The sequence below is a fragment of the Leptonotus elevatus genome, chromosome 5 (assembly GCF_054856555.1).
Source record: "Leptonotus elevatus isolate MCC_2025b chromosome 5, RoL_Lele_1.0, whole genome shotgun sequence".
Lineage (NCBI taxonomy): Eukaryota > Metazoa > Chordata > Actinopteri > Syngnathiformes > Syngnathidae > Leptonotus > Leptonotus elevatus.
In genome coordinates, this window is record NC_141243.1 from 14,433,329 (window position 1) to 14,457,658 (window position 24,330).

Below are 24,330 nucleotides of genomic sequence, written 5' to 3' on the forward strand. Positions count from 1 at the left end.
ATCGCTGAAATTGTCGTAAAAAACGACGCCCCACCAAAATCCAACTTGCATGCCGAGCTTGGGTTAAATACCCTCCGTTCGTCGGTGTTTTTGCTCACGAGGAAAATAGCCTCAAACGATCTTGTAGTGTTTGGCGAACCCGCCTAATAGTTTCGGTCTATTTTATGTTCCAGAATCTGAAGATGCCGCGATGTACGCAGACGGACAGCTGAGCTTGTGACTGACACTGAGCCAATTGATTCAGTGACAGATGCCTTCTGCGTTCTAGGACACGAAGCCTGTAAACAACAACCCTTTTGCACAATAACTTTATAGTAACTTCGACGCTTGTGGGCTCCTAGAAATTTTGATTTCACGTTGCTTGTTTTACCACAGTACGTGAAGTACTCTGCTTGTTGGCTAACACATTTAGCGTTAGCTTATTACATTTTGATGAGAGCAGTTTTCCAATGTACTCGTGTAGATGGCTAGCTTCTCTTTTGAAATGTATTTTCCCCCGCTAGGTCGAGGTTTGTAATGAGTCTTATTTCTCATTAAAGAATGGAGGTCGACGACGATGACGTTCCTCTCATCCTCACCTGGGACGATGCAAACAGCGGTTTACTCAACGAGGACCCAGAAAGGGGAGATGAGAGTAAGTACAGCTATCTGCATTTCTCTTTTTAACCCTACCTTACCTATGTACAAACAACAAAAATAAAGAAAAACTATGTAACTTAAAATGTGTGGAAGAAACAAATTTTAAAACAACAATATTTCTATTTTGTGCACAATAATGCATTGGTGTAGTCTCTGTTAATGTTAACTCCTTCAATGGTCTCATTAATAAAATGAATATGACACAAATAATAATACTTTAAAAAAAAACAATGAAAATCAGACATTGGTTTTGAATTGTGATTCAATTGAATTATATAAAAATAATTATAATCATGGAGCAGGCCTGTGAAAAAATGATGGTACCCTTAACTTATTTTGTTGCACACCTTTTGAATCAATCATCAGAATCAAACAGTTTTTGTTACTTTTAATGAAATGACTTGATTTTAGTAGTTTTCAATGAGATGTCCTTTCAGCGGGTATTCAGGCCCACTCTTCATGAGCAAACTGCTCCAGTTGTTTCAGGTTTCAAGGGTGCGTTGTTTTAATGTGTTATTTTAGAAGTGTGTATGAAACTGGAAGCTTAAAGCAGCACTCAAGAAATGGCTCTCAGCTTCAAAAAGGTAGGTGACCCCTGCATTACCCAGTTGCAAGACCCATAACGTGACTGAGACCTAGCGTCCTGATACTGGGCAGCAATTTTTTCTATATTGTCTTGATAGACTTTATATTTCATTGTCCTCAGCACGATTCAAGACACCCTATGCCACGTGTAGCAAAGCAGCCCCAGAACATAACAGAGCCGCCTGCATGGTTCACATTTGAAACCGTTCTTTTTTTGATATGTTTCATTTTTGCATGTGTGAACATAGATCTGAGATGAGTCTTGTCAAAAAGTTAGTTTTGTCTTACCTCTCCATATGATATCCTCCCAGAAGTCAACATGCAGTTAAAAGTGGTGTCCTTGGTTGTCTCCCATGAACTCCATTTTGGCCCAAACAATGACGGCTGTACCTTGACCTTCGAGTTCACCTTTAATTTCTTTGGAGGTTGCTCTGGGCTCTTTATTTATTAAATTTTTTTAACATTGGCATTATCCATCTCTTCATGTTATTCTCGACATTTTTGGGTTGAGTTGGAACAATCTCTGCATCTGCTCTCATCGCATTTTACAGAATAAGCACGGTGAAAAAGTCTTGGCACGTTACTTTACAAACCTTACGTGGGTTTTCTCCAGTTACTCCGTATAAACATGTATGTTGCATTTATTGAAGACAATTGTCCATAGGTGTAAAAGTGAGTGTGAACGGTTGGTATCTTTCTGTGTCTGGGTTCGGCTGAGATGTGTTTAATGAAAAACTTAGTGAATGTATTTTATGACGCAACGTCAATGCTAATGGTCATTTCCTTATTATGAGGCCACTTTTGTAGGACATGCAAGCATCCACTCAGCCTTCTGTGTTCCCCATCATAAAAGTTACACAAGTGTCTCTTCAGAGAAAATGCTGCCTCAGCAGAATCCTTCAACCCTGCCTTGGTGGTCATGTAGAATGTGTGTGAATATTGTGCTTGATCATTCCGGGTCTGGAAATGAACAGGAAGAGGAGCGGTTGTTTTTTCCAGGATGGCAGTGAGTGTCGGATAAGAAGGAAACATTCTGTTACTGAGGAGTATCCTTGGAAGTTTTTTCTGGATCGAGGGAACTCCTGAAATTGGATTTCTTAAAATTGACTGCAGTTGTTACAAATCATATGACAGGTCACATGATGGGATAGGGGTGGAGATTAGTGGTGACTCTTGCTCATGATTGTTTGGCTCTATAGAAACGGTGAGTGTGACAGAGCTGGATCAGACTTGTGTTTTTGCTCCAACTGTGATTGTTCTCTGACAAATGATATGATATGAGGTGGACACTATCCCGCATAACTGCTGTAATGGAATTTGAGCTTCACACTTCGGTGTCATGATAAGACAGTGGACAGCTGTAGCTGCCTTTTCAGATCCACTTAGTGTGCTTGATTATGGCACGATTTTCAGAAGTTGTGCCTGACTCATGCACTACACGTGGGGTGATTTTCTCAACTCGTGTTTTTAGCTCTTTACTTCCTTAGCTTGTCCTAGACACACATTATAGCGCTCAAAAGTCGCTGCAGTTCACATCAGTCTTGTGGAATGTTGGGCCATCTGTATCCCCACGTGTGTGGAAGCTCAAACAAGACGGTTAATACTGCGTATGATGCGTTCTGTCGAGTGAAAGACGCACACACAGCTCCTGGAGGATCGATGGGGCATTTAAATAGCCACGTAGCTGCTTTACGTCAAGATCTAAGAAGTAATGAGATGCCTTTGGTGGTCTCCTCCTATTGCTTGCAGATACAATTGGACTGTTATGGTAGGAGCAGCTGTGTACTATGTTTGACCTATTTTTAAACTCAACCCTGTTACTCTTCTTTTTTTTTTTAAACTCTTTGTGCTTGTGTGTTCTTCCAGATGGAGGTGCTGGCAACTATGACATAGTAAATAGTGCGGTGGTGTCGACACCTGGGCCTCAAACCCACCGAGCAAACAATGTGTCTTTACGGCAAAGCTGGGAGATGAACTACCAGGAGGCGGCCATTTACTTGCAGGTATTCACATGCAAGAGCACAGAATTGCGAGCAGAGCATGTAGTAGTTTAGTTTTAGACTCACACTCCAAAAAATGGAACCATCCACCGCCCAGAATCACAAAATCATAATGTTATGACTCTTGAGATTCTGGGCAGTGCACCACCCATATGTTATCCTTCATGAACCAGGAAGTAGCCTGCTTGTGTTTCTCCCCCCCACACACACTTTTGTTGAGTTTAGCCTTGGTGGAATGACCTTCAAGTTTCATTATAGCATTGTTATCATTTAATGTTTTAATATTACAGCAGTTTATTCCTGTATATTTTTCATAATACCTTTGGCTGCTTATAACTAATATAAATGTACAGTGCTTATTTGCATAATTACACAGCAACGGATTTGTTTGAAAAACTTGAGTTTCCTTTTCAAAATTTATATTTTATATGGCGTGCTATACTACAAAATTCTGTAGCCTATTCCACAAATGCATTTATTGGAAATAAGACTTATCAAGTTGTGTCGTTTTTCTAAAATATTAATGCTACTAGCCACAGGTGGCAAATCCAGCTCTAGAAAGTAAAAACCCTGCCACAGTTTGGCTTTAGCCCCTTGTGCTAGCTAGCTAGCTCCCTAGCATTTGTCCGAGCACGCACGAAGCTAGCTAGCTAACTAGCTAGCTCCCTAGCAGGTATCCGAGTACCCATGAAGCTAGCTAGGGAGCTCGCTAGTTAGCACCTGGAGCTAAAGCCAAACTGTGGCAGGGTTTTTACTTTCTGGACCTGGATTTTCCACCTCTGCGTACTAGCTAATATTCAATCTCGAATTGCTACTGCCACCTGTTGATGAAAAATGTAACTGCACATATTGTGAATAGCTAAGGTGTTAATCTATTAGAAAATGTAAATAGTAAAGTAAAAAGGCTATTGCAAAGATATTTGGGGGGGGGAAACAATTCCATATAGCAGCTTTTGGCTAAGGTGGCAATTTTCCCGTCACTGTCCTGTGACTCCGGGACTTTAATTAGAGAAATTAGAGACACCAATCCAAAGTCTAACAAAGCTAAATTTTAAATTAAAGAGTAAGTCAAACCTAAAATGTTCTTTACAATAATATGTTGTATGGACCACCACTAGTCTAAACACGAAATTCTGGTTAATATTGCATTTGTGGGATATGAGTGTAAGTAGAAAAATCCATGGTTTTTTTTCATATCAGGGGGCGGCCAATCGTCAATTACGGTTCAGCTTAAAAAAACAGGTGAGCAGGTAATTGGTCGTTACCTGAGCCCTGAGCAACTCTGATGTTATTTTCAGTCGAGAGCAAGTGGCATAATGGTCACCCCTTAACTCATTCACTGCCATAAATTCAGAAAAAAAATAATAAAAGATTATTAAAAATTAGGGGCGACAGGCGATTAAAATTTGTAATTGTAACGATATGTAACTTATGTTGTTATCTCACGATTAATCACAAATGTTATATCTGTTCTAAATGTACAATAAAAAAAAATCTAGGTTTTCATACTCTTGTTCACAAAAGTGGGAAAAAAATGTTAAACTAATAAAAAAAGTTTAAATTAATTTTTGACGTTTTATAGCGTCAATGGCAGTGAATGAATTAAAAAATAAAATAAAACATTATTAAAAATTTGGGGCGTCAGGCGATTAAAATATGTAATCATAATTAATCGCATGACTTCACTAGTTAACTCACAATTGATCACACATTTTATAACTGTTCTAAATGTACAATAAAAAAATTCTAGGTTTTCATACTCTTGTTAACAAAAGTGGAAAAAAATGTTTAACTAATAGAAATAGTTCAAATTAATTTTTGATGTCTATCTATAACCGTCAATGGCAGTGAATGAGTTAAGATGGATAGAAAGTAGTTAAAAAAAAATCTTAAAATAATTACAATTCTATTCAATTTTGAAAATTATTCACTGAAACATGGATAAAAGCTTTCTTTTCAAATGTTTATTTATGTTGAGCACTGTATTTGTTAACTGGTCCACTTTCACCTGCAGGAGGGAGCGAACAACGACAAGTTCTTCACCCATCCCCGAAACCCCAAGGCGCTGGCGGCGTACCTCTTTGCCCACAACCACCTCTTTTACATGATGGAGCTGCTAACGGGCCTCCTGCTCATGACGCTGTCGCTGTGCGAAGCTCCCGCGGTGCCTTCGCTCCGCCTGGACGTCTACGTGAGTAAAGTTGAGCACACGTCCGCATACGTGTAAAATATCGCCCTGAGCATGTCCGCTCACCTGTGCAGATTCACGCCACACTGGAGCTGCTCGCCTTGGTTATTGTGGCGTTTGAACTGTGCATGAAGCTCCGCTGGCTGGGCTTCAACACCTTCATACGACACAAGAGGACCATGGTGAAAGTAAGTAAATGGGAGAGCATGACGTTTCACGAGTCTTGACAGGGACAGTAGTACCTTGACTTGACTTGAATTTGTTCTGCGGTAGCTTAAAACGGTTTAAATGTGTTGTTCGTAACTCAAATTTGGCCACAACAATAATAAAAAAAAAAAAGGCTAGTTACAGCTTGTAACTTGTCAGCATCAGCCCTAGCGCAGTGCCTTAGTGTCCTAGCTTCAGCTCACATCCCTGTCCCTCGTCTTTTTCCAGGCGTGTGTGTTGCTGCTGCAGTTCGTCGAGGCCATAGTGGTTCTGGTCCGACAGACGTCCCACATGCGGGTGACACGAGCACTCAGACCAATATTCCTGGTGGACTGTAGATACTGCGGCGCTGTGCGCAGGTATACGGAGTCCATGTTTTGCTGTCACCCTGACATGTTTCATGTTTTACATGAAAACACACGTTGTGTGTATACAGTGGAACCTCCCAGAGGTGCTCCACACGCGAGTGCATTTAGATTTTTCCACGACAGTTTTCTTCGCCATGGGCCCAAAGAAAGACAACAGTGCCGGTGGCAGCAAAGAAAAACATACAGTGCTACGAACCACAGTGGAATTAGGAAGGAGATTATCGCGCCGTTGTAACTACAGTGACCACTTCTGTAAATACTGGCATGAGGACCCCCCTTAGCTGTTCAACAACGTGCCTGACATTAAACAACGCACGCAAGGACCGCTTAGTAGTCTAACAATATGCCCAATGTAAAATACACAAACTCAGCACTGAACTAAAGCAGGCATTACCATAGCATTTATTATCCACTGATGCCATCACACCACAACAAAAAAGGTAAGGTATTTTTTATTGTCGAAATACGGTACATGGTGGTAAATGTAAAAAAAAAAAACTCATAGAAATTAAAATGGGAATTTTCTGTTTTTGGAGCTTGGGAACGGATTAATTGCATTTACATTATTTCGTATGGGGAAAAAATGTTTCGGACTTTGAACACTTTGCAGGAACAAATTATGTTCAAACTCCGAGGTTCCACTGTATATGCACAAATGTTCAAAAATGTAGGCGTCGCTTTTGAACGGACCTTTTTTTGTAAGAAAAGCTTTGTCTAGACCACATTACTGATTGTTTTTTCTTTTCATTGAAAGAAAAGAAAGTGCTTTCCTTAAAAAAATATATACATTTAAGTGAACCAAAACCTTTTAACAAGAGTGTACATGAGTGGAAAAAAACCAAACACTTGAAAGTAGTTATGGACAAATGAAACTTCATGAAGCACTTGTGGTATTTTTTGGCTCCTGTAGATGGCACTCTTGGTTAAAAGATGAAGTGGAAATTTAATCTTATTTCCATTGCACTAGCCTTTATCTTTAAATCAAGAGCACCATCTAGAAAAGTTTTTCTAGTGTTACCACAAGTAGAATGTTTTTCAGCAAAGGTAACTAACAGCATTTCTTTCATCCAATCAGAAATCTGCGGCAGATCTTCCAGTCCCTCCCACCATTTATTGACATCCTCCTACTTCTGCTCTTCTTCATGGTCATATTTGCTATCTTGGGTGAGAATCGTTTTAAAAAGTGCCAAGTACCCGTACTTATTTGGATGTAATAAGTCATGTAGTCCTGAAACATAATTAAGAACAACAAACTGTCTTTAAAACCGATTCAATCTTGTTTCTAAATTACGTGCATTTGTTACATTATGTAATGCACATGAAATGAAAATAATTATAAAGATTATTTAAAATAATAATTATAAAAATCTGTTAATTAAATATAACGAAAATAAATTATAACAGCTACAATTATGTAAATGTATGATTCATGTTAGGAATAAAATTGAACGTAAAGGTGTAAATGTCACAAAGGTTTTATAATTTTAAAAAAATCATAAAGTAATTTACCATAGTTGTAGAATGACAAAACATATTAAAAGTGCAAAATTGCTTGAATTATATATTGCTGCAAGAGCCATGTTCATATTAAATTTGACTTTGTTTGTATTTATATGAAGCTAAAATGATCCTCGGTTAATGCCTCTGCTACTATGTTTTGTTTTTCTCCCCTCTCAATTCAGGGTTCTGCCTCTTCTCTACAAACACATCAGATCCAGTAAGTTCGACTTTTAAATGTTGTTAGTTTTGAGACTTCCTTTTGTGTGTGCGCGTGTGTTGCGGTCACATCTCCTGACTTTGAGCATTTGTCGCCACAACAGTATTTCAACACGCTGGAGAACAGCATGGTTAGCCTCTTTGTGCTGCTGACCACGGCAAAGTAAGCACGGCAGCATCTGGAGCAATCATGCGACGCACAAATGAGCACACACGCGAGTTTCATCTGCCTTTCCTCATAGTTTCCCTGACGTGATGATGCCGGCGTACGCAAAGAACCGCTGGTCCTGCGTGTTCTTCATTGTCTACCTCTCCATTGAGCTCTACTTCATCATGAACTTGGTACGACCTTGTTTAAGTTGCAGGAGCGCAGCATGACTTTAGAATTGGTGGTGGATGACGAACACTCAGGAATTGTTTTTCAAATGACGGTGAAATGTTATGTTAATCACTATATACTCTTAAGGCAACCTTAAATTTGTTCAGATTTAATACCACTTTTTCCCTACAGAAAAAATGGCACGCAAATTTAAAGCAGAGTATGAGTGGAAGTTTTCTTTGAAGAGGAAGTCGATCTTAAACATTTCTTGACAATAATATGTTATACGTGACCTCACTAGTCTAAACATGACATTCTGATTAATATTACATTTGTGGAATATGAGTTAAAATCCAGCCGTTTTTATCCATTTCAGGGGGCGGCCATTTTGCCACTTGCTGTCGACTGAAGATGACATCATAGTTGCTCAGGGCTCTGGCTGTGACTAATCACATCTCACCTGTTTACTGAAGCTGAGCTGTGATTGGTTGTTAATGCCTGAGCAACGGTGATGTCCTTTTCACGCGACAGCAGGTGGCAAAATGGCCGCCTTCTATTGATTCAAAACTGCTGGATCTTGCTGCTTAAGTCATATTCCATTAACGCAATATTAACCAGAATACCATATTTAGGCTTGTGGGGCTGTCATACGTTTTACTCGCTGATTCTATTTCCTCTGTCCTGTAGCTCCTTGCAGTGGTGTTTGACACGTTTAATGGCGTGGAGAAGATGAAGTTCAAGTCCCTGTTGCTTCACAAGCGCTCTGCTGTCGACCACGCCTTCCAGCTGTTAGTCAGCCGCCAGGTACGGAATTCAAAACGCAGGGTGTGCTCGCCGCGCCAAGCTTCGAAGCATCCAAAACGTCAAATGCAACGTCTGCCATTTGCCTTCAGAGACCAACGGGGGTGTCACTGAAACAGTTTGATGGCCTGATGCGCTTTTACAGACCAAGGATGTCGGCGAGAGACCGCTTCCTCACATATAAAGCTCTTAACACCTCGGGTGCTCCTATGCTCAGGTCGGTGAACCCCCCCCACATCAACCAGATTTTGCTTTTGCAGTTCAGTGCATGTTTGGATGTGTGTCTTTGACTCTTGTAGTCTGCAGGACTTTTATAAATTCTACGAGGTGACCGGCCTTAAATGGAAGGTAATGTGTTAACATGTAGTGTACGCGCTTTTTTTTTTGCTGCTGATATAAACGTACGCTGTTTGTTGTGTAGGCACGGCGCAGTGGGGAACACTGGTTTGATGACCTCCCGCACACAGCCTACATCATTTTAAAAGGCGCGTTTACACAATCTCTTCCTCAGATTGGTGGTCTTCTGTAAAAAAAAATATATTTTTTTTTCATCTTCTACTCTTACTTTCACAGGCATCAATCTGCTGGTGAAGTCTAAGGCCTACCAGTACACCATGTGTAAGTATTTCGGATTTTGTTTATCTCGTACGTGGCGCTGACGTTCTTCCTACGCACTCCAGATGTGGTCGTGGCCATCAACGGCGTGTGGATCCTCGTGGAGACGTACACTCTTGACAGTAAGACTTTTTCTCGTGAGGCCAACGTGTCAGGCAAAAGTCAATAAATTAATAATATTTACAGATTATAATCTCTCCTGCAGGCGGCTTCTCTTGGTCGAGATTGGTGCCATGGAATTACATTGTCTTCCTTACCAGTGAGCACATTTTCATCCACAAGCATATAGTTATTGAAATGTGTATTAAATATTCATTGTAGCATATTTAAAGATATATTATTTTAACTTGATACCAATGCTTTACCAGTATAATATAATGCACACTGACGAATGCAAATGATGCAATCCATCTTTCACAATTAACATAGAAACAAATTCCTCTGGAGTTTACTAGCCTCGAATAGCTTTATAAATGAAAACGTAGCAATGTCCAAGGCAACGTGCGCTCAAAAAGTCCGGCTGACTTTAGAGTTCAAGGTACAATGGTGAGTGAGAGATCCACAGTTAGTGATAAATCTCCGTGCTGCGTGATGTATGGATGCTGTCCAAACATCTGCATTCACAAAAGATCACCATAATCAAGAGCAGGTGCAAAGGTGGACGCAGTCTCTTATTAACCATGAAACAAAAACGAACCTACAGCATGTGCTCCTTAACAGACGCCTCCTCATCAATAAAAGATCCCAAGAAACCGACTCAATATTTGCCTGCCCTTTGTAACGGATTTTCCTGACATTGTTCTTTGAGCTGCCCTTGAGGAAGTAAAGAACACGTTTAGTTGTATCCACATTGACAACAAGCTGCAGCTGACTAAGATCATCATGGACTAAATTGAAAGCATGCTGAAGATTTGCAAAAGCGGTAGAATACTGTATCGTCAACATAAAAAAAAAATGAAGAACTGGGAACATTTTGTCCTAGTCAATGTATCTATATTGTAAATTACAGGGGAGCCGGTACTGACCCTTGAGGTACTCCTTCTCATGTTTCTAGTACCTTACAGGTCACACCTTCTAAATGATCAGCCTGCCTTCTATCCGTGAGATGGTAAACTTAAAAAAAAAAGTCAATAAAAAGACAAAGAACCCTTGAAGAATATCATTCACAACTTTCAATGCCGCTGTCGTTGTGGTGCATTTTTCCTGAAGCCTGACTGGAAATAATAAGAGCGGAAGCTTTGCATAACCTATAAAATGACCCAATATGGTTCTGTGTCCTATAAGGGGCAACATTTCAATACCTGGATAAAAGAAGAAAGAAAACAAATTCTATCCTATGTAGTTTTCAGAATATACGTGAATCTTGAGGTCAAGTTTCTTCCTTCTCATCGACCTGTTGTAATTCTGTTTTCAGTTTATGGTGTGGAGGTGCTTTTGAAGATCTCAGGTTTGGGACCGTGGGCTTATTTCAGCTCTGGGTGGAATCTGTGAGCACTCGCTCCTATTTACGACTTAATTCAAATCTCAATCCTGCAATGATCAACACACGTTGTCGTCTTTCTGCTCAGATTCGACTTCTCTGTGACCGCGTTTGCCTTCCTGGGTCTGATCGCGCTCGCCTTCAATATGGAGCCTTTCTACTTCATCGTTGTGCTGCGACCACTTCAGCTCCTCCGGTGCACTTTCATCTCGACCAATCTGATGAATTCATTGAGACGTGTTTGAACTGTATTTTTTTTTAAGCCATTCTCAATTGCAGGTTGTTTAAGATCAAGAAGAGGTATCGCAACGTGTTGGACACCATGTTCGAGCTCTTCCCCAGGATGGCCAGTCTGGGTTTGACCTTGATCATCTTCTACTACTCCTTTGCCATCGTGGGCATGGAATTCTTCGCCGATGTCGTTTACCCCAACTGCTGCAAGTACGACACTGAAATGGCGGCCCCCTTTTTTTTTGGTCTTCGTCGTCAAGAAAGATCATCGCAATCTCGTTTACGTTGTGTTCGTCGTCAGCACCAGCACTGTGGCCGACTCCTACAGGCAGATCAACGTCACGCATGGCAACAGGACCGTTTTGGAAGGAGGCTACTATTATCTCAACAACTTTAACAACATTCTCAGCAGTTTTGGTAACAAGTTTTTATTTTTTATTATTGTCATGTGGAAAACCACGCTAGCTTGACTTTGAATGTTTGACTGTATTGACATCAAACACTCGTTCCAAAAACATCAACACGACGCCAGCCTGAAATGTTCAGTTGCTAAACAATCACTCATTAAATACACTGGAATTGTTTAAAGTGGAAGTCAACCCAAAACAAAACAAAAATATTGACAATATGTTGCCCCACGAGTCTAAATATGGTATTTTGGTCATTTTCAGCCGTAAAAAGTTAATATGTTCATTATTTTTCATGTAGAATTAATACCTTTAAAATGAAATAAGATTGTGCTGAGGAAGTAGGTACCGAACAATCACGGCTCACCTGTTTTCTGGGTTTGGTCAGCAAACTGAGCCATGATTGGTCGTTACCTACTTACTCAGCACAGGTGATGTCATCTTCAGTTGACAGCAAGCGGAAAAATGACTTTTTAAAGGTATGAATTGTATACAAAGAATAATGTAGTCATGTACCAAATACTAACTTTGTATTGCTGAAAATGGCTCGATGAGTCAAGTATCCCTTTAATATTGTATTAGTGGAATATGAGTTAAGCAGCAAAATTCTGCAGTTTTTATCAATAGAAGGCGGCCATTTCGCTGCCACTTGCTGTCGAGTGAAAATGACATCACAGTTGCTCAGGTGTTGGGTAACAACCAATCACAACACAGCTTCAGAAAACAGGTGAGCTGTGATTGGTCGTTGCCCGAGCCCTGAGCAACTGCGATGTCATCTTCAGTCGACAGCAAGTGGCAAAATGGCCGCCCCTTGAGTTGGATAAAAACGGCTGGATTTTGCTTCATATCTCATATTCCACAAATGTAATATTAATTAGACTAGTGAGGTCACATATAACATATTATTGTCAAGAAATGTTTACGGTTGACTTCACCTTTAACTCATTCACTGCCATAAATTCATTTAAAAAAAAAAAAGATAAAAAATTAGGGGCGTCAGGCAATTTCAATTTTAGATTGTAATTAATTGCATGACTTCACTATTTAACTCACGATTAATCACAAATTATATATCTGTTCTAAATGTACAATAAAACAAATTCTAGGTTTACATCCTCTTGTTAACAAAAGTGGAAAAAATGTTAAACTAATAGAAATACTTCAAAATATTTTTTGACGTTCAAGTATGCTGGCTTGTTTTCCTCCAGTGACTCTCTTTGAGCTGACAGTCGTCAACAACTGGTACATCACAATGGTGAGCTGATGTCACAAGATGATGTCACTTCCTGCCTATCGCTGCTTGACCGCTGCCGTGTTCCTCGTTCTGTAGGAAGGCGTGACTTCCATGACCAGCCACTGGAGTCGTCTCTACTTCATGACCTTCTACATCGTCACCATGGTGAGGCTACGCATGCTGCGTCACTAAACGAGCGCTTTTCACATTGCTTTGCGCCCTCTTCAGGTGGTCATGACCATCATCGTGGCCTTCATCCTGGATGCTTTCGTCTTCCGCATGAACTACAGCCGCAAGAACCGGGACATGCTGGAGAACCCAGAGGGTGGGTTTGTGTGTCTGTCTACGTGTGTATTTGTCACAAATGAATGAATCTGGTATGGAAGAACTTCAAACTTTTTTACGAGGTCTTAAACAAGACTGTTCATGTAACAGGGAAGATGTTTCATGGTATGTTCAATGAAGTCATGTTGATGATGTGTGTGCTGTAGATGAGAATGGAATCGTGTTTGAAGTAGAAGTGAGTCGTGAAGAAGCTCTGGCCACTTTGGAGTTGTACAAGATGACGTGTCCCGGGCAGTCGTCCCTCAGCTCTCTGGTGGGAGTCGTGCAAGCGATGGACCGTAGAGAGGTAAAAAAAAAAACTCATTCACTGCCATTGACAGCTATACACGTCAAAAATTCATTTGAACAATTTCTATTAGTTTAACTTCCCCCCCCCCCCCATTTTTGTTAACAAGAGTATGAAAACCTAGAAAAAAATTTTGGGCCACATTTAGGACAGATATAAAAATTTTGATTAATCGTGAGTTAACTAGTGAAGTCATGCGATTAATTACGATTACAAATTTTAATCGCCCGATTCCCCTAATTTTTAATCTATTCTTTAAAAATTAAAAAAATTAAATCATTTTGTATCTTTTTTTTTTTTTAAGAAAAGATTATTAAAAATTAGGGGCATCAGGCGATTAAAATTTGTAATTGTAATTACTCGCATGACTTCACTCACGATTAATCACAAATTTTATATCCCTTCTAATACAATTTTTAAAAATCTAGGTTTTCATACTATTGTTAACAAAAGTGGGGGAAAATGTTGAACTAAAAAAAATGTGTTGAAATTGTTCAAAATATTTTTTTTTTCGTCTATAGCCGACAATGGCAGTGAATGAGTTAAACTAAATGAACGCTCTCCTTTTGACTTCAGAGTGAACAACAGTCACCCCTCTTATACCAAGGGCGAAGATCAAGGACGAAGGGCGACCTCAGCATGAAAATGTATGAGGAAGAGATGCAGGTAAGAGCCGTTGGCGGTGTGTTTACAAACTTTTGAATCATTTTGTATGATTTAGTTTACATTTGTATTTTTCTTTTTTTACCACATAGTCTAAATCCAGCCTTTAATATTTATTATTAGAGCTGGTACGAGTGCATCTGCTGACATGTCGCTCCTCCCCTCCTCTTCTTGCAGGAGTGGTATTTAGAGTATTCAAGGGAAAACCTGCCTCAGCTTGACCAAAATCAAGAGCACGACTTGGACAGTCCCACCTCCAATCCGCCTTTCGTGCCTGGGCCTGAGCTGAACTCGCATGCTGAACGTTACAGTATTAACTGATCGACTCATGCAGGGGTGATCTTCCAAACAACTGTATGACTCCAGGATTTATAATCCCCACCCCAACACTCCCCTTTCTCACAACAGGGGGGGTCTTTTGAACTGATGTGAGATGAGGACATGGTGGCCTCTCTCTGGACAGACGGACAGACACATCTTGCATTCGCCAGGGACCTTATGGAAATATCCTGTTAATACTTATATTACAGTATATAATGTACATAATACTGGAGGTCTTTTGTAACCTCTTTTAAAAGACTAATTTAACCAAAGCTGCTGTGGAAAAATTCATTTGTTTCTTCAACAGCTTAACTGAAGTCCATTTCCTAGCAATGGTTTTCCTAAGTAAGCCCAAGGAGCAATATCCATGCAATATTTGAATACAGTAATACCTAAAGGTGTCCAAGTCCACATTCAATATTGCTAAATTCCGAGACGTTAAGTCAGTTTGTATATTGACTAAAATGGACAAAGATCATAAGTTTGTCTGTATTGTATTAAATTATATTTCTGTGTAACATAGCTTTTTTGGTGTTGGTGTTTCACAGTTTATTTATTTTTATTTTTATTTTTTTTAAAGCTCAACTTAACAAGCATTACTTAAAACATTATTTGACAGAACTCGTACTTCTGTGCTGTACTTGATTTAGCAAATGAATTTTAATAATTCAGACCAAATGAAGATTTTTTTTGGGGGGGGGACAAATGACAAAATAGTGTAACAGTATGTGAAAGGCAAAATCAATTTGATTGTCATGTACAGTGCATTCTGTTATTGTACAGCGTTTAAAAGCAGAAATGCTGAATCGGTTTTTACCTGTGTCCTCTTTTTGAACACCCACATTGTCATCGCAGTGTCGGTCGGTCATACGATTAAAAAAATAATTCTGGCACATTCGTGTTATGCCCTTCTCGAGTAAAAACTGCTTGGCTACGTGACGACAACACAGCGCGCTTGTAGCTAGCAGTCAAGTATAAAAACAGTGCTCAGGTGGTTCCAGTCTATCAGTTGTGATCGAGTGCTCAGATGATGCCAAACTCTGTGAGCAGAGCGACGAGGAGGAAAATGCCGTAGAAGACGAGGAGGAAAATGCCGTAGGGCCGACCCAAGTGGAAGCGGCTCAGTGGAACGATGATAAAAGACAGAACCAAAGATAAGCCCAGAGAACCTGCCAGGATCCAGGTCAGCAGTCCCTCTGGTTCCAGCTGAGAAGGAAAACAGCAGTGATTAAAAATAAAAATGCCTGTGGAATCCAACTTGGTTATTAACTCATTCACTGCCATTGACGGCTATAGATGTCAAAAATTCATTTGGACTATTTCTATTTTACTTTTTTTCCGCTTTTGTTAAGAGTATGAAAACCTAGAAAAACATGTTATTGTACATTTAGAACAGATAAAAAAAATAATCGAGTTAACTAGTGAAGTCGTGATTAATTACAATTAAAAATTTTAATCGCCTGAGGCCCCTAATAAAAAAAAAGATTATTAAAAATTAGGGGCCTCAGACGATCAAAAATTTTAAATCATAAATAATCGCATGACTTCAGTAGTTAACTCGTGATTAATCATACATTTTATATCTGTTCTAAATGTACAATAAAAACATTCTAGGTTTTCATACTCTTAACAAAAGTGGAGGGGAAAAAAACAAAATAGTTCAAATTCATCTATAGCCGTCAATGGCAGTGAATGAGTTAAAAAAAAAAAAGAAGCTTTTTCGACAAGATGGCGCCAAAGTTTGGCTAATAGGAAAGTAGCAATTGGTGTCAAAGAAGTTTATTGAAATAATACCTTTAAAACTGAACATATTTGATACATTGCTTGTACTGGACATCATCCCATTGTGCAAGTTATGTGTATTTATTTGTAGATAATCCGTTTTGTGCGTGTGACCTACCTGCACTTCAGAGTGTGTTTTGATCCTCTGCACCAAACAGCCCAAACCCACCCCAAGTAACATGTCTGGTGGAGACGCAGTTAAGGTACAGGTTATACCGTTACTTCATGTAAACAACTGTAGCTCCCTTATCTCATATTCACCTGACGTCAAACCCAAAGCGAGTAAGGTAAAAAAAAAATTTTTTTTTAAAAAGGATACTGAAAATGATACCCCCGAAGCAGGCCGATATGGCCATCCTGGGGTAACCCTGTCGTGCCAGGGTGATGTCCGAGAAACAGTCTGATAAAAGACAAGTTAACATTGAATTTTCTTTTTCAACCGCACATAAACCAAACCATTGTGAGCGGGCTCACCTCCGATGCTGTTGCCCCAGGCCAGGAGAGTCAAACCCAGCACCGTGTTGCTGAGACTGAGCACCACGCCGAGCATGTGCAGAATACTGACCACCTCGGACGCCGCCGCGCTGATCAACACCGCGCTCACCAGGAAGCCCAAAAGAGCGAAGACCTGGCAAAGCGATATCAGATGTGTTCGAAAGCAAAATGTTCACACACACTTACTGGGTGATATCTTGGCGGGCACTCGTTGGTGGTGCTGCAGAAGACGATAGCGCACAGAAAGAGTCCCAGGAGAAGAGTCAGCACCCACAGAGGAAACTGGCCCTCGATCAAGTAATCTCCAACTGGACAATTTTGAACAAGAAATGTAACAATGCGGTCAATATTAATGGAAATGATTTTTTTTTTAAAGCCTTTGTTAAAGAAGACTCAGGAAGGAATTTCCTTTGTACTTACTTTAAAAAAAAAAGCTTTTTCAGAAAAACTGAACCAAATACTGATTATAGTACACAGTATGTATTCATAATTTAATTTTGGCCCATACAAACCCCAAAACGTCTTCAAAAAATGCTGATAAAGATTAAATCTATATATTATTCAATATATGTTTTCCACGAAAAGCAAGGGGTAAATGATTGTAGTTTTAAGATGTAATATCACCATTCACCACTGGATGGCAGACATGGTTTAGTTAGACCAGAGCCATATATAAGAGAGAGTTTTGGCCAACCAGCAGTTGACCATGCTGGTCACTTGACATATAGACGCCATCTTGTTACCCTGCTGAAAACCGAGTTGGCCAAACTCTCTCTTTACTACAACATGAGTAGGCTTTAATATATTTTTTTTGGTGTGCATTTAGAATAATATGCAGGACAAACCTCAATATCATTACAAATTTTGAGTGAGTTGATGTTTGTGAAAAAAATTGCACAAATAAAATCTATATATTAAATGTACTGTAATTTGAAAAATTAAATATAATAAGTGCATGTATTTTGCACATATTCATTCCTGAATAGCACTGACGAAAAATTGTGGCCTCCTGCAGCATTTAAGTTGATTTTACTTAGAGGTGGCCAGCATAATGAGATGTAAAAATAATAATAATCATTTAATTTAGGATTTTTATGCTGACACAATTTAATTTTTACTTGTATGAATTCATGCTTAATTTTACATGAACTTTTTTATTTGCCATTATTTAGCTTTACCCCTTGTAGTTTTTCTAAAACTTTATTTAAGCTATTTCCGCTTCTAATGCACAATTTATTTAGTGACTATTACTTATTTGTGTGTTAAGGGTTGGACGGGCATAACGGGAGCTGGGAAAGCTTGTTTGCCTTCTTTTTGTTCAGTCAACAGCAAGTTGACAAAATGGCCGCCTGATAAGATGGATGCAAATGAGTAGATTTTGCTGCTTAATTCATATTCCACAAATGTTGAGACGAGTGAGGGCACATAGAACAAACTATTGTGAAGAACATTTTTGTCTTGACTTCCCCCTTTCATGATGACTCTTTTTTTTTTGGTGATGCACTTTAAGGATTTACTTTGCTAGCCAAAATAATATTGAATGTTGACATCTCAGAAAAGACATGAAATCCCAACAACCATACCGTAAATAAGTCATTTCCTCTTTCCACTTACAAATTCCAGACTGGAAAGCGAGCACGCAAATGAGCGGGGCAGTGACCAGATGAAGACAGTTGAGAGGTCGTCTCCAGTTCTTGTCTTCTTTATCGAGATCTACAACGGGGATGCACAGCAGCAGTATGACCTCCACGGGGGTCTGAGAGGTGGACGCCGCCATTTTAATAAAACGTTCACATGGAGCCGATTGGGCTTGGTGCGTCTATCGTTTGGCGCACCTTCAACACTTTGATGACTCTCCACTTCCAGCTTTTCCTCCTCCACTGCCGGTTGTCCACCGGGTTGAGGGAGCTCAGCAGGATCTGGCTGGTGGACTCGGGGTATTGCAGGAGGGGCCTGTATTCAGACTCTGAAAGGCAAGACGCGTTCATGAATATCAACGAATACACAACTCGTAAAAAGTTGGGGATATTCGGCGAAGTGTCACAGATGAACCCTTGGCGTTCTGTAAAATTGAAGCCGAGCTGCTTTGTTTTTGTTTCTTTTGTTTTCAGGCTCCATAGAGTGTTTTGGTGGTTTCCTATGACGCACCTGCGGGCGGTTATCAATTAGCAGGTGAAAGGGTTATTGTTCCGCAGCACTCGCTTGTTCCCCGTTTGACTTGTCCCGCCAGCCGATTCTTCCCGGCCGGTCAGCCATTACAGGAAGTACTACTGTGATTTTCTATTTCTGCCTTGTGAAGGTTTTTGCTTCTCTCTTTTGTTTGGTAGTAGCGGTCTTCGTTCTGTTGTACTCCATCCAGGCTCTTTCTGTTTGTTCTCTTGAGCTTTTTTCCCGTCAACCATTTTGTTGTTGCTTGTATTTAATTCTCATACTTTCCCATCACAAGGCACAAGTAGAAAAGTAAGCGTTCACACCAGTTCACACTAGTTTCATGGCTCACTTTAGTTTACAATGTTTTAATGATGATAAAAATTAAAATGGTAGAAATTAGCAAAAAGGGACCAATAGGCAAGTTTATATAACCTGGAATAAGATACTTTACACTGAGAGCGGATATCAAACACTTTACACGTTAAGTGTTAAATCAGCAACATTTAGGCCGCTAACGTAGCACTTCCTGTTAGCGCCCTCATTTGAAAGCTATTCACACCACTTCCGGTGGGCTACTTAGCAGACTACCGCTAACTTAGAGGCTTACCCAGCATGCTTTCTTGCCATTAGTAACACTTGAGACTGTGTTAATTTGTTATTTTGTGCAGACAAAGTGTAATGTAGTTTAAGTGTTGTTGTTTCTTGTCATGTATTAAATGATTGCCACTTTTGGTGTTAAATTATCTTTAGCTAACAAAGGTAGCACATATAATGTTATGTCCTACCTTTGTGTGGTAGGAGAAAATGTGTATGAGAATGTGATAATAGATACAAAGACGTTGTGAACTCAACATACTTTATTTGTTGAAACGGTAGTGACGGGAAAATGGAGCTTCATGAAGCACTTGCAATATTATTTTACTCCTCTAAATGGTGCTCTTGGTTTAAAAAATGAAGGCTAGAGCAATGGAAATGGATTAAATCCCCACTTCATCTTTAAACCAAAAGTGCCATCTAGAGGAGTCAAAAAATATCACAAATGCTTCATGAAGCTTCATTTGTCCATCACAACGAAACTGATCCGCAGGACGGAGGAAATTAATGTGCTGGCTGGAATAGCAGCCCCGAGCAGTGCACAGAGCAGTCCAGCCTACCGCGAATTTGCCTTATTTCATTGGCTTGCAGGGCTTTGTTCATTTCCCTCCTTCCTTTTCATTTTTTTCCATCCAAGAAACTCAAGGCGCTAAGTAGCGAAACCGCCAGGCTTCCTGTCCCGTCTCTCTCTGTCGCTCATTATTTTTCCGTGTTTTTCGGACAGATTGTGGCTGTGAAGACAAACTCCTTGCTGACTTAGCCAATAAATCTGATTGTGATATTAATTTCAATTAAAGGTCACGGTGCGTTTTAGTTTTATCCTGAAAATTCACCCAGAAGCAGAATATAATATAATTTGTTGTGACTACGTGTGTCTTTCCCACCATATTCCTGTTGGTCTGTCCCAGCTAACAGACATGGCACGTCGTTATCGTACGAGTCCGACGACTCAAATCCTGCTGCAAAGGAAATAAACCCAGAATGAATTTGTGTTGCTTGATATGTGCATGCGCGTGCGTGCGTGTGTGTGTGTTTTGAACCTTGAATATGTGAAACATTGTCGATGGTTGCACTGCGCAAACGTTTTTGTCGGCTATAGATGTAGGCGCTGATGACTACCGTCAACACATACACCACATAGAGGCCCAAGTACCCTACAAACATGAGATACAGAAATAAATGCTGTGAAAGCTGCAAGCGACAACAAGGAATTGTGGGAAATGGAGTCTCTGTGCTGTGCGTACCCAAAGTTTCTCCCAGCGTGGTGGTTCCTCGAAACAGGATAAGGTAAGTCCAGAACACCGCCACCATGTAGAAGATGACATCACGCAAGAAAGGACGCGAGGCCACGGCGAAAGGTTTGACCAGCGCCACGCTGCCGGCGACAACTGTGGTGACAAAAACGCCGGCGCCTGCCAGGAGTGGCGGACAAAAGCGGATCATTTGCACAGTTCAGCTTGATAGTCACAATCTTATCGTGCGCTCGCCTACCAAATAACGCTCCGACCGCCAGCCCAGCGGTGTGCGGGCGGGAGAACGCCGCTATGGCACTGAAGATGTCTGGAGCTCCGTTACCAAGAGCCAGGAAGGTCACACCCTCGACGAAAATATTAGTCAAGGAGACTATAGACGTGAATGATGTCTGACATTTGTGCACATTTGAGCTGGACCCGTTTTACCATGTCGAGAACCTGTTATTCGACATGTGCACTTTAAAACAACCACCGCTGTTTTCTTAAGATGGAATCCAGGGGCAACAGATACAATGAAAACAGCAGAGGCCCCAGAATTGAACCTTGTGGAACACCACGTGTTATACATGTAAATTCATAGTGCATATGGTCATACAACCACTTTCTTTTTTTTTTTAAATAACAAAATCACACGACGTACCACCACAACAGTCACATGTCGACTAGGCCAGCAATGTAGTGCGAACACTTGCATTTGAGTCGGATGTGTGTCTCGACATTTTCGGGACCCCCTGAGGTTCGATCGAAACCCAGGTTAAGAACCACTGATTTAAAACTATACTGGTTTTTTTCATTTGCTTTTATTTTGCTTTGTTTACTCTGCAGCCATGTCGGCAATGCAAATGAGTAACTGTTGTCAATTGCCTTATCGTGCCCGGATAAATAAAGGTTGAATAAATAAACATTTACAGAAGAAATGAGGAAGTGCTACAGAAAATGAATAGGTGGTTTCTTTTTTCAGCATATCAAAATATGTCTGGTCATTTAAAGATGGGAAATCCAAGATTAGAATTTGATCTAAAACCAGTTTTGTTGAGATTGCGAGCGCGGGTTGCTAGATGAAGGATACGGCTACGTTGTGAGTGAGATGCAGACTTGTGGAGATGGCTGACAGGTTAGGACAAAAACTGTGGAGAAACAGAGAAGAACTAGTTGTTACCATTTTGAAAATCTTTTCTAAACAGAAACCTCTTTTCCCGTTCATGGTCAGTGTAGTGACGTATAAAAGCAGAACAAAGTCCACTTCCAAAGTCACACCAAGTGAAGTGAAACAAATGAAGATTTGACATGCTAATGCGCATGTGACCGAAGCAGTAGTAACACAACGAATAGGTCAATTCACGCGCTATACAATGAATGAAGAAAAGTCAGACAACATTTTTGACACAAAATAGACTTACAACTTTGATGCGATGAGGCCAAGTATGACGAACAAAACGAACAGCCATATAATCTGTGGAGAATCGGCGGGAAGAAATATCAGATGTGTTCAATTTTCTTTTCAAGGATGCAAAACCAAAAGTCGAGTGCATTTACATTACTAACGTTCCCCGGCACACAAGCGACTTACACAGAGAATGACTGTGAGGGGTGTGAGGTCAGGAGGAAGCAGACAGAAGGCCACTTGGAGATAGTTGACGAAACCATCCTCCACGCTGCAGTCTGGCGCGTTCTTCACGAACGCGCAGCGGTCTGCAGCGCTGACGTTCATCACATGATCGCACTGAACACACAAACGCACAAGAATACTGTCTGTTTATATGAGTTTTCATCAATTCCCCGTATGCTCCATTTGTTTATTGCAGGCATTAGCTAAGCGCTAATTAATCACTACTTACATGATGTAGTATCTCTAAAAAGTCAAAGAGAGTTTCATTATGTTGTGGGCAAAATGATGCGTTTCCTGTTGTGTAAATTTTTGACAACAGCGGAATACTTTATATTTGCCAACATTGTGGCAACACATACTGCTTAAAAAAACATATATATAGGCTAGTGATGTAATGATCTGGAACATGTACATATCAATAATCAATTATAATTGTGCAACAAAAATGTTTTACAAATATATCTATATAAAAAATGCAGGCTTAAAAAGAATACATTCGCAATTTAATTATTAGAGACGGGCGAGTACCTGCAACAGACATCAGTATTGTGCCGATGCAACCTGATTTTAAGGTACCGGGTACTCGTGGAGGATTCTGATACCAGCCAATGTATCTGACATTATGTCCTACTCGGCAGTAGTTGCCGCAATACTGCAGCAGTTTGACATGTCAGCTAATCCTCATTGGTGAATAGTTGTATTGGTATCGGTATCGGTCCAGGGGGGAAAAAGTGGTACGGAACACCCCTGTTATTTATTACATGCATTAAAAAAATATATTATTTTTTATTATTTGTTTTCCACAAGCTCCCAAATTCTAAACAAAATTCTAAACACTTCTTCTTTTTTTAATTAAAATATCTGTATTTAAAATGTAATTTAAATTTAACATAAAGTCATATTGTATTTGCTTTGTATTGTACCATAGTTTTTGTATAGCAGATATCGTAGTACAATGGAGGTCACTTTTATCCTCACTAATGTAATTCTTTTTGAATGATGAAGCTTTATTTATAGTGCAGTAAAGTGAACAGTCATTTGTAATATTGTTAAAAATGTGTTTTATATTAGAAACATCAATATTAGAGTAATTACTGTATTGTTTATGTGACGTGTCCGGTACAGTACACAAACAAATCAACAAGTTCACTGGTTCACAGGTAGAAACACGATTTCAGCTGTCGTTATTAGTGCCTGTGATCATGTGACCCGAATCTGCTGACATGTTAGATTTGACTTAACGAGAGCATATTTTCATAAGAAACTATAAATGATAATTGTGGCCAATAAATCTAACATAAGGTGGACAGTTCATGTTCACGTCTTATCTCACCAACCTTGTCGTCGTTGTTTATCTGAGCTGTGATGGCCAGTGAGGCATTCACGGACCCTCCGTCTACTTCCCCACCTGTCCGGGTCGTGAGGACAGAGAAGTCCGAGGCGGCATGCTGGGACAAAAATGTCCCAACCAGGAGACACAACAGAGTAGCCACAGACATTATTTTGTTGTTCTTGCCGTTTTCTTTCTTTATCCAGGAGCCACGTCCATTCTGGTGACAGCTACACGTAAAACGACGGCGGAGGCTGCAGTCCTATTTCGTTTTCTGCTAAAACTGAACTAAAAATATTGTCAATAAACATTAAAAACATATAAGTCGATATCCTGTATAGCTGCACATTCACGTAGACGTGAAGTGCGATTCTTTGGCTGTCTTTCCAGATGCGACTGCTAAAAACGTCCGCGAATTCTCGACACCTCAAGGGAAGCTCCGCCCACCACAACACCAACTACGTGTGCTTCCTTCAATGACTTCTCGAAAAGTCAACGCTTCTCCCTTGCTTCCCATCACAGCACACGCGGAAACGTTCACTCGCTGTTCATTAAAAAACGAAAACAAACCTGTTTCAAGAAATTCATATGATTCGTATTGTAAAACTCAACATGGTTACACAGTATACGAAACAAAAATACGGTTTGACATAAACATTGGAAGACGACACTAACACAATTGGATGGTGAAGCCACGCACTTCTAAGGATA

General features: G+C 40.1%; 2 protein-coding genes across 3 annotated transcripts; one reads left to right on the forward strand and one right to left on the reverse strand.

Moving 5' to 3' along the window:
- Window positions 1–14,927, forward strand: tpcn1 (two pore segment channel 1). Its single transcript, XM_086075762.1, has 27 exons — window positions 1–280; window positions 540–634; window positions 3,091–3,227; window positions 5,239–5,415; window positions 5,487–5,600; window positions 5,848–5,978; window positions 7,063–7,151; window positions 7,670–7,704; window positions 7,808–7,866; window positions 7,946–8,045; window positions 8,710–8,826; window positions 8,916–9,040; window positions 9,123–9,171; window positions 9,245–9,308; window positions 9,397–9,441; window positions 9,504–9,560; window positions 9,644–9,697; window positions 10,853–10,925; window positions 11,007–11,114; window positions 11,198–11,359; window positions 11,451–11,566; window positions 12,765–12,811; window positions 12,887–12,955; window positions 13,019–13,115; window positions 13,282–13,421; window positions 13,998–14,087; window positions 14,262–14,927. The coding sequence occupies exons 2-27, from the start codon at window positions 541–543 to the stop codon at window positions 14,403–14,405; spliced, it is 2,493 nt and encodes an 830-aa protein (XP_085931888.1). The 5' UTR covers window positions 1–280; window position 540; the 3' UTR covers window positions 14,406–14,927.
- A 103-nt stretch (window positions 14,928–15,030) lies between these two features.
- slc8b1 (solute carrier family 8 member B1) lies at window positions 15,031–24,091 on the reverse strand. Of its 2 annotated transcripts, none has more exons than XM_086075763.1 (15): window positions 23,627–24,091; window positions 22,251–22,403; window positions 22,081–22,133; window positions 21,750–21,807; window positions 20,919–21,024; window positions 20,672–20,839; window positions 20,468–20,581; window positions 20,312–20,386; window positions 18,518–18,648; window positions 18,297–18,438; window positions 16,869–16,990; window positions 16,662–16,815; window positions 16,507–16,587; window positions 16,306–16,370; window positions 15,031–15,611 (listed from the first exon to the last, which is right to left on the reverse strand). In XM_086075763.1, exons 1-15 carry the CDS (start codon window positions 23,786–23,788, stop codon window positions 15,429–15,431), a joined length of 1,767 nt encoding a protein of 588 aa, XP_085931889.1. In that variant the 5' UTR covers window positions 23,789–24,091; the 3' UTR covers window positions 15,031–15,428. The 2 variants fall into 2 exon arrangements, with proteins under 2 accessions (XP_085931889.1, XP_085931890.1); XM_086075764.1 differs by having other exon boundaries at window positions 20,312–20,383; window positions 23,627–24,090.
- Between the last annotated feature and the right edge of the window lie 239 nt (window positions 24,092–24,330).